Here is a 16,436-nt window from a genome sequence, read left to right as displayed (position 1 = left end):
TGGCAAAGAATAATAGATCATATGACACTGTGGTGTGGAATTGGCTTTGAATTGCTCCCAGGTGGTGTTTTCAGCTAGAATAGTTTCTAATACTAAAAACCCTGTATTGAATGAGATATACTCTGATACTGTACATGAATATTCTATTAAAACAAAAATATAATGAATAGTCAATGTGTAAACAAGGTGACTGACATGTTACTGAACGAGCAGTGCAGTCAAACATTATAAAGCAGTAGAGGTGAACTACACTCAGCTGCCACTAGATGGTCAAAGAGCCCCACTCACAAGAACTATACTTACTGTATATTGCAAGCAGCATTTGGCCTTTATTTTGAAGGAGTGGCAAATCTCTCCAGTATCATGGTTTATGTGCACTAATAAAAAAAAAAAATCACTCAGACGACAAAACCACTTTGATAAATATCATCCAATTGAATTATTACATTAAAAATTGATTTTTTACACTGCAAAAAACTATGGCTAAAGTCTCACATATTGATTACATGTTGGAATTATATTACTGCTCTGTGTGTGACTGCCAAACATACACAAAAAATTAAATACAAAAAGTGACCTTTTCTTTAAATCTTTATCTTAAAGAGTATCACGATTATGCAGGTTAATATCATTACTTTAAAAGTAACAGCTTATGTCTTATGTCACACACACACACACACACACACACACACACACACACACACACACACACACACACACACACACACAAGGTTTTCATCACTTTTAGGGACATTACATAGACTTACATTCTTTTCCGAGAGACTTACCCTAACCATAACCATAACCATAACCACTGCTTGCCTAACCCTAACCTTACATTAACCTTAACCAAGTCGACACCCTAAATTTAACCATTTATATTATGGGGACCTGCATTTTGTCACCACAATTACAGCGAGTCCCCACAATGTGACACTGTGACATCAACAGAATGATGTCCCCACAATGTGAGTAATACATTAGCAAACATACGCACAAATCAATCACTTCCCCTCGCTGTCAAGTGGTGCAGCTCCTCATGAGAAAAAAAGGCAGTTTATTACTAAAAACTGATAGTGCTGTCATGTGCACTTCATACCTTCCATACCGCAGAGCCTGCAGCATAACAGCTTTATATAATGAGATGCACAGTTCTCACTGTTTCTCATAAAAACTGCATGGTTTAAATCATTTGAAATTTGTTTCTATCTTATTTGGTAAAATACTCATTACTGTAAGAAAGTCTGCATCATTTATACTTGGGTTGTGGAATTGTTACACCTCAAATGAAGAATGTAAGTAGATTTTTCTTAAGACAAACACATTTATGTCGGCTTTACCCACATTCAGCATAGAAGCCAAGTACTTTCCTAAAGACCCAACAAATAGCCCATGATAGCCCTTAAATATTGTTGCTTGTGGTCATATCACTCCACAAAATACAAGATTTCTTCTCTGTTGGTCTATCTTTGCAGTCACCCACAGACTCAGCTTCATGCCAAGTCTTTACTCAGAAACATGAGGCTCTGGATGAGGCGGCTGCTTAGAGGAAGCGCATCCACTGCAGGGTAACCTGTGGTGTACTTTTGTTATGATGACATAAGATGGAAAAACAGACTCAAAATAATTGCTCTGAAGACTGTGACACATGATGTGAAGCAGCAAAGCCTTTCCCAGCTGATGTCATGGCTAACAATACAAACCAGATTGTGTCATCTCAGTGTGAGCGTCTCTCTGGAAAAATCACCGAAGAGAAATTCCTGGACACACTGTACACTGCCAGCAAACATACACATGCAGTAATGAGTTTAAAACTCAATCCACCCATGCTAATGGACGTTTTTTTAATCATCACCATGACAATTTTGGTGTTGCCACAGCTAAAAACAAAGGGGAACGCCCATGTGAATAATGTGAAACTGAGCAGCCCCACCTATTGTAGACACTTTTTAAGATAACATCCAGAAAAGTATTGTTATGCACGTGGTCAATGAAAAGCTCCCAGCAGACTGGAATGTGGCCCTGGCCACTGAATCTTCTGTTTCTCATACTCAGCATACCTTTTCACTTATCATGGCATGTGAATGCTGTGACGGGAAGCATAACAACACAAAGACACAATGAGATATCATGTGGGATAATTTAACAAAGCAGCAGTAACGGTGTCCCCAACTTCTTAAGCAGAAACTCTAATTTACCACCATTAATCCAAAAACAAGCTCTTTTAGGAAATATTACATTTATTTATAAATCAGATATATTAAGACTTTAGATTGTCACTGTGCAAATAAGAGCAAGCACTGTATACAGCACTGTTTGATAACAATGTTAATTCTAACATAAAGTATTATATTTCATCCCAGAATTTAAAAACTTTACATTTTAAAAAGCAACACTTTCAACACTAACCCTAAGCCTAATTTCAAAAATGCAGCAAAGAAAATAAATTGTATCTGATATATGCTTACAACATTAACCACAATTCATTTCAATCTTCAAAACACAGAAGAAAACTGATGAAATATCATGATTCCATATTTATCCACATAACCTTCAAGTAGCAGGATGAAATGAAAATCTAAAAATGAGCCTTATGTGAGAATCCTAACCTTACACTGTAGTTTGATTGTTAACACAAATTAACAGATGTAAAATTCCTCACTCATGCCATGCAACTGCCCGAACTATAGATGTTAAACAATTGTTAAACAATGTTTGATATCCCTCGACTACAGATATGCAGTCATGTATATTGCACTGTACATATAAACATCTTTACAATTTTGTCAATAACGTCCTGCCTGCTTATTTAATGTCTTTCTGACTGGGCAACAACCACCACTTTGAAAAGCAAGTCATACAGGCAGCCAACTGTCCCTTTTGAACTCCTGTCTCCAGGGAGGATTTAAAGTGACTATTTTGCTTTCACAATTCTGTCTCTTTTTCTTCGTCCTCACCTGTTTCTAAGTAATATTCATCATCTGTTGTTGTGTCTGAGCTGCTGTCTGTAGACTCCTCAAAGGTGCTAAGGCTGGACACATAACCTCTGGATGGCAAATGCCTTCTGGAAGACTGGCTGTCCACCTGCTGTGGTGCTCCTGGTGAGCTGGGACAGGTAGGGGAGGAAAGACTGGGAGGCTTGGACATGCGTCTGGACACTGGTGAGAGAGGTGGTGTTGGAGGAGGGGTTGGAGGACCCTCTGTATCCCATGCAAAGTGACAAGTGTTCATGCTCGGGCTCCAATGCTTGGTTGGCTTTGAGATTGTGGTATTTACAGGTGGAGAAGCAGGGACTCCGGAGCTCCAATTTGCCAACCGCCTGGTCAGTGATCGAGGAAGAGATCTTGATTTCATTTTACCAGGGTCACTAGGGAAAAATGACATTCGACAGTCCTTACTGGACAGGCAATCATAATCTGTGGTCCAATCAGAAGTAACCGACCAGTGATCCAAGTCCTTGCCAGTACAAGTCAAGGCAGATGCAGAGAGGTCACCCACGCTCATGAATCTGGATCCTGTGGAGATGCGACCAGGCCCTGAGGGTCGACTGGATAGCACCGAACTGACAGAAAATGACCTTCCAGGCTCAATGCCATACTTTAAGTCTGCATATGAGGATGCCAAGCATTCCTTGTCTTGTTCTGGACTTGCACTTGGAGGACCAGTGGATGCCCGGATTCTTCTTGATCCCCCCAGGCTAATTCCCTCTCCTGGCTCACATGGTGAGGAGGATTCTCTGCGACGTTGCAGTTTTGGGCTGTAGAAGACACTGTCATCTGTAACATCTGGTGAGGGAAATGAGGAGAGAGGAGAAAGGGAGGAGAAGGGGGAGAAGGGGCTCCTGGGGCTGGATGTGGACTTTCCAAACTGAGTAGGACAAGCTGTAGAGGAGTTAGGGCTCCTACCAGGACTGGGATCTCTACAAGAGTGGAACTGGTTTGTTGATTTATAATTTGTCCTATTGTCTTTGAAAAAGTCAAACTGGTGCATTGTTGGGCTGTGGCTTATCCAACGAGGTTGGTTTTTACTTTCAGACATGTGCTCTGCACCAGCATTTTGCTCATCTTGGTCTATTTCTGGAGTTGATTTGTCTGACCAAATGTAAAAGTTATCTCCTGCCACTGTGCTCCCAGAAGCAGAGGGTGGCGTAAGAGTATATCTGTTTCGTGTCCATCCATTCGTAACCTCGGCTCCGTTTTCGTTGTCCTTCAGCACCCCTCTTTTCTCCTGCTCTTGCTTCTCTACAGATTTGGTACTCTCAACAGTGATATCACCGACATTGCTAATGTCACTTGATCCACTAACAGAGGGTGTTTGGGAGGCTCGCTTCCACTTCCATGGAAACAACATATCATCATCAGACCGTCTAGTGCTGAATGTTTGTCTCAGTTTGTTAAGGACCTGGTCCATTTTGTTATTAGTCTTGTTGGCCCTGTCTGAATCTGACCTTGATAAACTGGAGTTTGGTGTGCTGACACTTTTCTTCAGTGCAAACCGGCTTCTCTTTGGGCTTTTTTCATTGTTGCTCTCCACTGAAAGAAATTTGCTTTTACTCAGTACATTCATTCTTCTGTTAGAGCCTTCATCATCAGGGGGCTGACTCTCTGTTGAGCTGCTACCACTGGAGCTCTGATCTGAATGACTACATCGTTCACCTGCAGCTTCCTTCCTCTGCATTGTGTGTGACTGCTGACTTACCCTGGTTTCCACAGAAACTGGTTGTGGAGGTTTAGCTGTGGTGTTTTTTGGGGCAGCTAGTGCTGTACCTACATTAGATTTAATGCTGTAAACCAATGTCTCAGTTACAAATGTTGAGGAAGAGCTGTGTGTCTCATCACTCTGCAAAGACTGTGAGTTGACATGAACTCTGTTATTGACAAGTAATACCCGGCCTTTCTGGCGGTCTTGGCTGTTGTTTTTGCCATTGTTATTCTTGAGTTTATCAGTTTCTGAAACCCCACACTTGGAACTTTCTCGGATGGCTGTATTTTTTTGGAAAGGCAAAGATGGGGGCTGTGGTGGGCTGACAGATGACAGTGGAGGTTTGGATGATGGTAAGGTCGTGACTGCTCCTGGGCCAGTACGTACGCAAAGATGTGGGGTAAAATTTGACTGTGAGGGCTGTTGGAAGAGGGGTGATCTGGGTGTTATGGTCTTAGTTTCTCCCTGTGTTGACCTGGCAGACATGAGAGTGGAGTAAGGTGTGGAGCTATATCGAAGCTTATAACCACTTGGAAATTCAGAAGGGAGAGAGGGAGGAGCAAAAGAATGGCACTGTACTGTGCCAGACTCCACTGACAGTGTCCTCTCCTGCCTGGGTGTGGTTAAGGCCTGTCTTCTCTGGTCAGAGATCACAGTGTCACTAGGTCTTTGCTTAGATCTCTCTTGCTCTCTGGATACTAAATCAGCAGAGTCAGATGATAAGGATCGATACTTTCCTCCTTTCACCGGATGTATACCGGAGGTCATAGTGATTGGGGATGAAAGAGATGTATTTGTGGCTGGACTGCTTGATCTTAGAAAGGAAAATATGGATGGAGCATTAATGCTTTGTGGGGACCTGGAGGGAGATGGAGACCTTGTTGGAATTTGAGATGGTTCTGACATCTCAACTGTGATGGGCTCAGAACACTGCAGATCCACCGAATCCTCCCATGTTACTCGTCTCACTCTCTTTCCCTCTACTTGAGGGCGTAGTTTCTTTGTGTCTCTTTCTTGGTTACTTGATAATATTTTCCCTTCCCTAGGGTTGGAAGTGTCTGAGCAGTTGGGGCTGGTAATAATAGGGGTGGCAGGGGGGGTTAAGAGAGAAGAAACAGTGATAGTGGTGGGAGAAGATGCAAGGATAGGAGTGACAGGAGGAGTAAGTAGGGATGGGCTGGGGGCAGTTGTGACTGCAGGATGGCTGTCAGTGGTAGATGAAGAGATGGTGGGAGCAGTGGATACAGAACTGTAGTTTGTTTTAGAGAAAGTACTGACAGAGGGAATCAGGCTGGACACAGTTTTAGGGTGGAAAGGCTTGGGAATGGAAGCGTAGCTTCTTTCAAAGCCAATAGGTGTGGTGTTGGCTGTGTTGGTGAATTTGGGTATTTGGGAAGAAGAGCCTGTGTGTGATGAAGCATGAATACTGGTCTGTGAAGCCAATGGATGAGAGTGAAAGGAGGAACTAGTTTTAGAGTTTGGGGTTAGGGGGAGACCAGAGGCAGTTTTAAAGGCCTGACTATTGAGAGTGTTGGTGGTAACAAGCGAAACAGATGGCTTGGTAAACCTTTGAGAGTCCTTGTTGTGAGGGGATTCGGGGGTGCTGTAGGTTTTGGATGTACAATGATTATTACTGTATTTGCTGCTGCTCTCAGTGGGTGTATTTGAGCTCTTGGGATTTAGCAAAGTAGGTGGTAATTCAGTTGTGTTTGCTGTAAACAAATTATTCCTTACATCATGTTTGGTGAGATCTTTAGGGTGACTCAGTGCTGTTTCCATTGTAGCCTTGCTAATTTTAGAACCAGAGGAAGTGTCAGCCAAACTGTGAGGTTTTGGTGGTTCTGTGACTTTTAAACTGAAGCCATACTGTGGTTTGCCAAGGCTGTTTGATTCATGGTCAGGTGAATCCTCAGCATTTCTTTGTGTCTTCATAACAATGTTTATGTTACCTTTGTGAACTGACTCTGATATATTGCTGTTTTCTCTGTTATTGAGGATTTGACTACTAGGTCTTTTTCTGTCAGTCAGACTTGGAGAGGCCAAGTCACTTTTACCATTTTGCCGTGGAACTAAGGGTATGTTTGGCTTGTCTCTGATGTTTGTTGTATCATTGCCCATTAGAGGGGAATCACCTTCCTGGGTAACTTGTTTCCACCAGGAAGTGGATGTAAGGGTGGTCCTTCTAGGGAAGGAATGAGTTTTTAGGAGGGCAGAGTGGTCATATGGGGAATGTCTGGGTGAACAGACAGAGGTTTTTGAGAATAAGTTTGCACCTTTGTCTGAACCCCTGCAGTTCAGTTGCCTCTCCGATTGTCCTCTACTTAGAAATGCCTGTTTGGAACATGAAAGACTGGACTGTGTCCTATTTGTTGTTTGAGGTTGTCGGGTAAAGTGTGCATCTCTTGCTTCTCTGTCTGTGGGTGAAGCTGAAATGAACCTTGTTTCAAACATGGTTCTTTCTTTGTGATTGCAGGATGACGGGGAAAGGATAGGCCCAGTTTCAGTTGTCCTATGAGATATGGACAATGGAGACACTAGGGGCTTTGACCTCTCTTGCACATTACTATTGTCTAACGTTTGAGAAAGATGTGTTGGGAATAACTTTCCATCTTCGTCACTTGGTGAGCTGCACAAAGGCGAAGGGCTGATCTCAGAGAGGGTTGAGGCTGCATTAGAGTTCCTGCCATTGGAGTTGAATCTTCTCAAAGACAGAAGAAGACTGCTTGTTGTTGGTTTTGAGCTTAAAGATGACAGTCCTCCTTGATGACCAGTTTGCAAATTTCTCCTTTGTTCATTTGGGTCAAGGGAGAGAGGTGACACAGGAGATACAGTTGTGGCTACAGGGCTTAAAAGACCTGCATCTGTTTGCCTATTGTCCATCCTTCCAGAGTTTGCGTCCAAGGAGACAGTCTGAATCATTTTTCTCTCTGATTCGTAGTCCAAGCTTGCAAGACCACTCTTAGTTGAACAGTCAACTGTATTCCTCCTGGTACCCAGAAATGGCACCCTTAATTGAGCTTGTGATCCATCAGTCAAAGACTTGTCCATAGTTTCCTGAAATCGTTCATGTGTATGGTTTGCCACAGTGTTTGTCACATCTTGTAAACTCCCCTGGGCTTCCAAATTGCCAGTACCCTCAAATCTTTTGGTCCGTCTTAGTCGGCCACTCCAGTGTGGGGCAAGAACTGTTACCACACTGGAAGACAGCATGGTTCTAGTAGCGTTAGGTAGTTGCACAAGATCACTGTGTCTCTCAAGCTTTGTATGATCTTTTATATCTTCTTCTCCATTGTCAATCCTGGGTTGTGACCCATATTGAATGCACAAGCCATTAAGCTCATGTAGTCCAAACTCCCCAATGGAGAAACTGTGAATTGCAGTCAAGTCTCTGGTAATCTCCAGTTCATTGCAAACAGCTGTGGCAAGCTCTTCTTTCTTCTTCGCTGATATCCTTTCAGATAATGTACAGTCACTGGCTACGTTTATAAAGGTGTCTGATGGTGATTTTAGTCCATGAACCTGTTAAGAGAAGAGAAATTACTGCAAGTGACCAGGTATTCTATACTAATTTATTTTCAAGCCATCTGGAATCTGAATTACAAATTAATACTTAAAAGTAATTTTTGGCTATTTCTATTTTTTTTTTCCATTTAACAATTCATATGAGCACACAATATCCCATGCTATATCTTTGTAATCACAGATTAATCACAGATTAAATATATATGAACTCTTTCCAGTCAGCTTCAGTTTATTGTATCATACCAATGCAAATTACTTGCACACTATAGTAATTGCTTTCTGACATTTACAGTATGTAGCAGTGGCCTGCTATCTGAATTGCAATTGAGTGTTCGCAGGAGCCAGCACTTTGCTGCTGCTTCTGTTCCCATGGTGGAGCTATTTAAGAGACTCAGGCCTTGACAAACAGGTTGTTCTGAAAGACACAAGAGATTTCCAAGGACACATTCACACACCCTATTCCTTCAAATTCTAAAATAACAATCAATCTCCTATTTTTTCAAGAGTCAACAATGTCAGATATTATGTTGTGATGTTTTCATAGACAACCGTTTTGTGTGGTTTTCAAAGACTTCAGTGGCTTTTAACTTGTTACCATAAATTAAGTACTGTAAGTATAGACTGGCTGGGAATATACTGTACATTTTAATGATTCTAGCACAAGCGCTAAAACATTATGATATTGATGATTAACTGTGTCTAATTCTTACCTGACACCTGCTGTTCTCAGTCTCAGCCCTCTGTGTTTCAGTTAAACTGGTTAAACAGGAGAGAGAGAGAGAAGACATAAACCAATTAGGAATACTTGTTAGGATGAGAGCTGTCACAGTAAATTGGACATAATGTACAGTATGCAGTAAATGTTACGTTTACCCTACATATGACCTATGAAAAAACATAATAAAGCAAAAATAACATAGAGACAGTCTCTGATTACAATGGATACTGTACGGTTGCTGTGGAGCTCCATATTTGTTTCACAATAAAGGGTTGCATATACAGGTTTTATTGTTATTGCTGTAAGTGTTATGTGAAGCAAAAATGAAGGCAGTAAGGGATATGACAAAGGGTAATAATGAAGTGATTTTTGTTTCTGTTCATCATACTGTTTTGTCTTTACTTGCAGTGGTATGTAATGGACATTATATAATAATGAATTGCCCAATGTTTGCTGTTGCGATAAGGGACAGACAAGACTTCATGAGCATTAGAACCAACCAGCATAGAAAGCTCTGAGCATGATAATCAGGGTGTGAAAATAAACTGTTTCATAACTGTATTGCTGAGACAATAAACTGTAAGAGCTATTGAAATATCTCAGCTTTAAACTTTAACAAATGGTATTATTTCTCCTTAAAAAAAAAATCACATTATATGGACACCTGTCTTCCTGAGCTCTGCTGTGATGTTTTTGTGCAGTGTGAAGTATTTGAGGGATCAGATGTCTAACATTTGCCACAGCAACGCTGATCAACAGGATGGTCAGCATTCCTTTCCTCTGTCCCTCTCTCTTTACTAAACAGTTTTCCCACTGTCACATGTGCTCTAAAGTCACACCTCATGAGAAATTATGACAGCCATTACAAGCTATTGTTAAGCTATGTGTACAGCACGCTCACAAGATCACACACTCAGTACAAAATGTCTATATAGGGTCATGCTGGATGGTATGAAAAGATTGCAGGTGGCTAGCAGACAGTTAAGGGGTGTGTTCTCTCTTGAACTAATAAAGCTTGTTCAATCAATGACCACTTAACAAGGATGGCACACATGGCATGCTGAAGGAAAACGTGCAGCACATACTCATACAAACGATCTCCACCACATGCAATATCAAAAACAGTTATGTCCTCATAAACCAAGGCAACAAGTCTAACTTAAACCTAAACAACCTAAAATGACTAATAAATACAAGTCCAACTTACTCTTATGGGTCACACAATTAGGTGCAGTTTCTTGTTTATACAAGGAGCTGACCTTTCTGAACAGTGTGCCACTGACTAAAGTATGCAGACAGGGTTCAGTGGTTCAGTTACTGTTTGACTAAATGTTAGAGAGGACTTGTGATTTGAACTCTGAGATTGATACAACCAACAGTGCCAGATGTACTGTTTCTCAAACCTCACCAATGAAGACAAAAACACCACACTGTTGTGAAAGTTTAGATGAATGGAAAGACACTGGTTAATGTACATTAAAAAGAAACTTGACTGATGGATGAAAACACTACCAGACCTGATAAACCCTGCATTCTGCTGCACTATGATTGTACTATGAAAATTCAACACAAATATCAGGTCCGAACATTGGGACTTGCTTGTTGTGTAATCAAATGAATTAGTATCACACGTTATGCCCCAAGTATGTATCATGTCAACATGATACTGACATAACACACTGTCATGTACCAGGTGACTCCCTTTCTGGTTTCAAATATATAAGCAGAGGGACAAAAAGCTTTATCTTAAGATGGTTAAAAGAATAGTGACAGTCTGCATGAATGTGCATCAAACAAATCTGCAGGAGCCTGTATGGCCAAAGATCCCTGATGAATGTTTAAAGTACTTGTCTAAGCCCGTCTCATGAGCAGAGTGAATCAATGTTTTTCCTTGAACCGTGGCTCAGGGTCAGCACTAAATTTTATTAACACTTGTGGCAGAGTAAACGGACTCCTTTCCTTGTTTACCTTTGTAGGCAGAGGTCTAAATTCTTCTTGGGTCTGAAGACGAGGCGGGAGGTGAATCTGCGGTCAGGGGGTTTCAGGGTCTGGACCTTTGAATCACCACAACGAGCAGCCTCTTCCTGTCTTAGCCTATCCGCTCTTAATATTAATGCTGTAACAGATTCAAAATAGGGGATTATGTTCTGATCACTGCTGTGGAATGTCAAATAACTGAGGCTGGATATACTGACGTGTTCAGACTTAATGTGTTGTGTCTGATGAGTGTGTGCATGTCACCTTGGTGTGTTTCTTCCTGTCTGGTGGCTGATGGGCGGCACTGCTGTCCAATTGGGGTTTCATCAACACAATGATTCTCTTGCTTGAACCTTTCAGCGGATGTTTCATCCCGCTGTTCTCTAAAAAAAGACCAACAAATAAATCAAAAAACATTTGACACAATACCTTGTGTTGTCCAAGCAACAGTCCAAACCCAAAGACATCCAGTTTACTATCATACATCATAAAGAAAAGCATCAAGCCTGACATTTGAAAAGTTAGAGTTTTTGTTGCTTGACTAATGGATTTATCAGGATCTATCAAGCTGTTTTGCTGAATTACACAGACCACTCCATTTCTTTTGTAATCAAATTTAATTAGATTGTAATAAAAATTTAATCAGAGCTAAAGGTTCATCAAACTAAAATCAAGCAGCCTTGCCTCCCTCATCTTGTCAGTTCCACCGTTCTGGACTGATAAGCAGTGGTTACACAACAATTCGGCTCTGCTCACTCCACACTTTCTTTTACAACTAGAGTGCAGAGCTCACACACCCACTCACAGTCACGAACGCATGCATATGCACATTTACTGCTGCAAACCAGCACTGAACCCACGCCAGTGTGCCAACTGCTGAGCACGATGATGACACCTCAACACAGATGAGGCGGTCACCTGAATGTACGTGTTGCTGCGACCTTTGATCGACAAATAAAACAAATCCATCATGGGACATTTCAGTGTCCCCTTCTCTCTTTTTAATCCAGGTCAGCAGTTTCTAACTGGATGGAAATCGCTACTTAGGATCCAGAGTCTTTATGTAACCTGCAGTGTTTTGTGTGATCACAAAGTGAAGTGTTTTGATTCCTCTTTCTTGACCTTTTTTCAGAACATGGATCATCTCGACCTCTCCCTATCCACCTTGCCTTCAGGGGTGACTCAATGGCCTCATTAGAGCTTAATCTGTCTTAGACTATTATAAAGGCCTGACATGACGTGACACGAGAGAGAAACAGAGAAATAGGAAGAGGGAGGGAGGGAGAGAGAGAGGGAAGGAGATCTTCATGCTCTTCAAAAGATACTTCAGTGCCAAAGCCTTCCATGTGGATATGTGTTTGTAATCATTCCTCTCCCGGAGGCAACAGAAGAAATCATAACACATCACAGCAATTTCAGTGCTTTTAAAGCTGCAAGTGATGTCTGTGATGGTGGAGCATGAGGGGCAGTCATCTAAACAGCATTACCACAGACATAAGCCATGCAGTTTATGTAACAGTCTACGTCATTTGAAGGAAGCGACAGCAGTGCTGAAACATTAATGAAGCAGTCCATGGTTCAGAAAGTTTTCAAAGCCTTTTTAAATGGGCTCAGATGCACCTTGATTTTATCCCTTCATTAGATGTGAGGGCATTTAAGGAACGGTTTGATATTAAGGCGGGAACGTAGCGGTTTATTCTGTTGATTAGTCTGCCTGTTAAAAGTCAGAAATTGTGAAGCCCATCACAGTTCTCTAGAACCAAAGTTGACATATTCACTTCGCTTGTGTTGTCCTACCGACAGTTCACAATTATCAACTTTACTATTTACAATCCAGTAAAACTGAGAAAAGCAGCACACATGCAGAGAAGCTAATGCGTGGTGCCTTTTCTCGAAATAATTAGCTTAGAAAATGTCAGAAAATAGTGACACGCCTGACATTTGAAAAGCTGGAACCAGTCAAAGTTTGGTGATTAGCATTAAAATGATGAAATCAATCATCAAAATCGTTCACTTTTATTCTTCTGCTGACTGACAAAAAACTTAAGCGTGCACTTGTTTCAGCCTGAACAACATTTCTGTGGCTGCAGCTGTGAATGCATAAGTACAACACACACTGATCCTGTGCAGGCTTGGTCTTATTTCTGTGTTTGTACCAGAAGGTTTGGTCAGATTTGCATTCCTACTACCTTTTACAAGATTCTTTTGATCGATTATTGATATAATTGAAAGGAATCAACAGACTAAGTGATACCGAAAATATTTATCAGCTGCAGCCTCACTTTCAGCTGGCCTTTTCTGCTAATTTGCTTAACAGTTTTTCAACAATTCCACCTGCACAACTTGCAGCCAGCTTACCACAGCTGGAAGGTTACTGGTCACTGTGACTCTTAATATACGCCCGATTCCAAAAAAGTTTGGACACGTTATAAATAAAAGCAGACTGAAATCATTTAAGAGTGAACTGTGTTTACTGACGATAGTTTGATGAAGTGTTCCTGAGCCCATGTAGAAATATCCTTAATACAATCATGTGTTCACAAAGTGGTGAACCTTCTTTTGGAGTGTTCCACAACTTTGCTGTGTTGCTGCATCAAATTCAGAATAAGCAGATATTTACAAAAATCAATTAAGTTAATACGGTAAAATATCAATTTCTGGTTATCTCGGTTTTATATCTTTAAAGAATGGCTGCCTTTGAGTTTGAGACAGTGAGTCAATCAAGCAAAGGATTTAAAAATGTCATTTTTGGCTCTGGGCCGTTCTTCCCTATTTTCTAGTATTTAATATACATAACTAATTGATATAAATAACTGATAGATTAATTGACAAAGAAAATAATTGTTGGGTGCAGTCCTCCCTTTTTCCAATGTATTAGGGTGAAAGGACATCATTGTTTAGCATGGATTGAATTCAGTGTGTTTTAAGGTTAAAGTTAATATCCCTCATTGAGAGGAAAATCCCTGACATTAAGCTCTGGCATTACTGACCTCTAATTCTGTGTTGACAAAACATGAGCAACCTGCAACCTCCTGTCAACAACACAGATGCGTAACATGCATGTTCTCTGGCCTGTGTGAACAGTATCTCAGTTTGTTTTGCTACTTTGCAAGTTTGTGACTAATTGTTATCTTTGACAGCCTCTTTGGGCTGCTCCATTGTGTGCGGTGTATCTCACACAAGCATGTTGGTGTATGCTTCACTTGAAGTCAACCTCGATGTGGGTGTGTGCCCGTTGTATCTGCCAGCAAACAATTACATAACTACAAGGATCCAGCCTGAACCAAAGTGTGGGTGTGTGCTCAGCACTGACAAACACTTGCAATGTTCCAACTACAGCAAATGATTTACACCCTAAACTTCGTTTTAAGACTCATCCAAAGAGATCTTAATGGCTTTGTAGTGACTTCACGAGTGGTAACAAAAGGTTGCCAGGGCAAAGTGAGACTTGTTCTTTTTGTTGTCACACCTTCAGTGTCTGTCAGACCTCCAGGAGAGCGTCTGCCTATGGATGCGTGTACGGTAGATAGGTTTGGCGGGTATTATCAGGAGGATGTGTTGATAATTAACAGAGGCAGAGCTCCGGACATGCACAGACAGCTGCATTGTACCCATGCTGTTAACTTTGTTAAACTTCAGGCCTGGATGTGCATGTATGAGCTTGCCTATCAAGCCACTAAGGCTGAACTCAGATCCACCAGGCTGATGATGCTGGCGCGCAGTATCTGGTTTACAGAGTTAGTTATGTAACAAATGCAAAAACACATCCAAATACTCATGTGAGCATGTCAGGTATAGTAATGGACGGAGAAAAACATCTGAATTACTATACTATAATACAGCTTTCAGTCCAAACAGCTACGTTTAGACCATGTTTGGATTTTTCCAACATTCATCATGCGGACGTTAACTCGAGGCCGTATACGTCACGATTTATGAGCGAGAAGAAAAGCATGTCACACCAAACCTCAGTCAAAAATCTGCCAACTCGCATACACCACGACCAAGGGCAACACAAGTTATTTATAAAAAGTTACCAGCTACTTTTGATCAACGCGACAGATAGGTTCATCCAAATTAACATATAAAACACACTCGAGTAAAAGATCGACTCTCTTCAAGTTACTCCCGCCTCCTTCTGCTGTCAAACACAGCATGGTGTGCAGTGAACCAAGAGTCACATACTGAAATACCGAGTAAGCTTAGTGCCGAATTCACTCAAATTTGATCATGAACCGTGAGACGTTTTCGTTTGGCTGTTGCGGAACGTGAATGTTTCCAGACACGCGTCGCAAGGTTAAACATGCAGATTTACAGGCGCAGTTCGGCGAATGTCTCCGCGTTCCACACAACAGGTCGCACCGCCGCTAAAGCGTCTCCAAACAGAGCCACAGAAAGTGCCCAGCAACATTAAACATGCCGATAAGAAGGACAACAAATAACAAACTTGCGGTTAAAATACGCATTTAAAGACATTTGAACGTACCTGGCGGTTGTAGTCCGTGTTGCTCCTGCTGTCCAGAACAGAGGCGTAGCTGTCTCTCCTCCTACAACTCCGAGCTCCAACTCTCCTGCGTCACTTGTTGACATCCTATTTTAACCGATTCAGTAAGCCTTCACAATCCAGATTGACGACACAATGCATCTTGAAAATACAGATTGGAATTTTTCGTCATCCGATCTGTGATCAGGCCAAGTACACGTCCATGGTGCCAATATCGACGTCAAGGTCAAAGTTCAACACCTTTCAGACAGGTGCTATCATAAATGACTGCAGGCTGCGTCCCTTTCCCGAAAAAAATCCCCCCTCGGTCATTTCCTTCGCAGGACACTTCAGCTGCTTGATGCTGTGAGGAAAGGTTTCAGGTAGAATAAAAAATGGGGGGCTGATTCCATAACGTGCTAAAATATCATAATTTTCTGTTTTAATCAGCTACCAAGAGACTAATTTCCCCAAATTATCATCAGATATTTGTCAGTTTCACAGGTTGGTTTATGCGAATGCTTAAATACAAACTCCTTCATTATACCTCAAGATGCTCATGTGCTAATTCACAATGACATAGACTCGTTAATTCTCAGTTCTCAGTCACACTGGGCAATCAGCTAGGCACACAAACCAACCATAATCTCAAAACAATTAAAATTGAATATAATCTCAGGTGCTTTCAGATTATATGAAATAACTGATTCCAATAAATCCTCATCCCCATTTTTTTCCCCATTATTCCCCATAATCAGTTGTGCATGGACCTTGTTAAAGAAAGAATGGGAATATGAGAATGTGTTTTGATGTTTACTTGTGAGCACAGGCTTGTGTGTGCTAGTGACTTAATTTCTTATGTATTGGTGCATGATTTCAAAGAACTCTGCTGACAATCGTTTCCTCTTTTCCTTTACAAAACAGGACAAACGTGTTGGAATTTGTTTGTCCATCAGACATCCACCCCCTCCACCACCTGCCAGAAACGCCTAATGGTTTTGGCTCAGTGTCTGCAGGAAGAACAGTGCCCTCTTC

The 16,436-nt window shown here is 41.4% G+C and overlaps 1 protein-coding gene across 1 annotated transcript; it reads right to left on the bottom strand.

Annotated features, from left to right (window-relative positions):
- Window positions 1-2,222: 2,222 nt before the first annotated feature.
- Window positions 2,223-15,483, bottom strand: LOC139346936 (serine-rich adhesin for platelets-like). Its single transcript, XM_070986313.1, has 5 exons — window positions 15,405-15,483; window positions 11,183-11,301; window positions 10,910-11,057; window positions 8,934-8,979; window positions 2,223-8,220 (listed from the first exon to the last, which is right to left on the bottom strand). Exon 5 carries the CDS (start codon window positions 7,909-7,911, stop codon window positions 2,926-2,928), a length of 4,986 nt encoding a protein of 1,661 aa, XP_070842414.1. The 5' UTR covers window positions 7,912-8,220; window positions 8,934-8,979; window positions 10,910-11,057; window positions 11,183-11,301; window positions 15,405-15,483; the 3' UTR covers window positions 2,223-2,925.
- Between the last annotated feature and the right edge of the window lie 953 nt (window positions 15,484-16,436).

The sequence above is a fragment of the Chaetodon trifascialis genome, chromosome 18, assembly GCF_039877785.1.
Source record: "Chaetodon trifascialis isolate fChaTrf1 chromosome 18, fChaTrf1.hap1, whole genome shotgun sequence".
Lineage (NCBI taxonomy): Eukaryota > Metazoa > Chordata > Actinopteri > Chaetodontiformes > Chaetodontidae > Chaetodon > Chaetodon trifascialis.
This window is presented reverse-complemented; position numbering and strand designations above follow the sequence as displayed.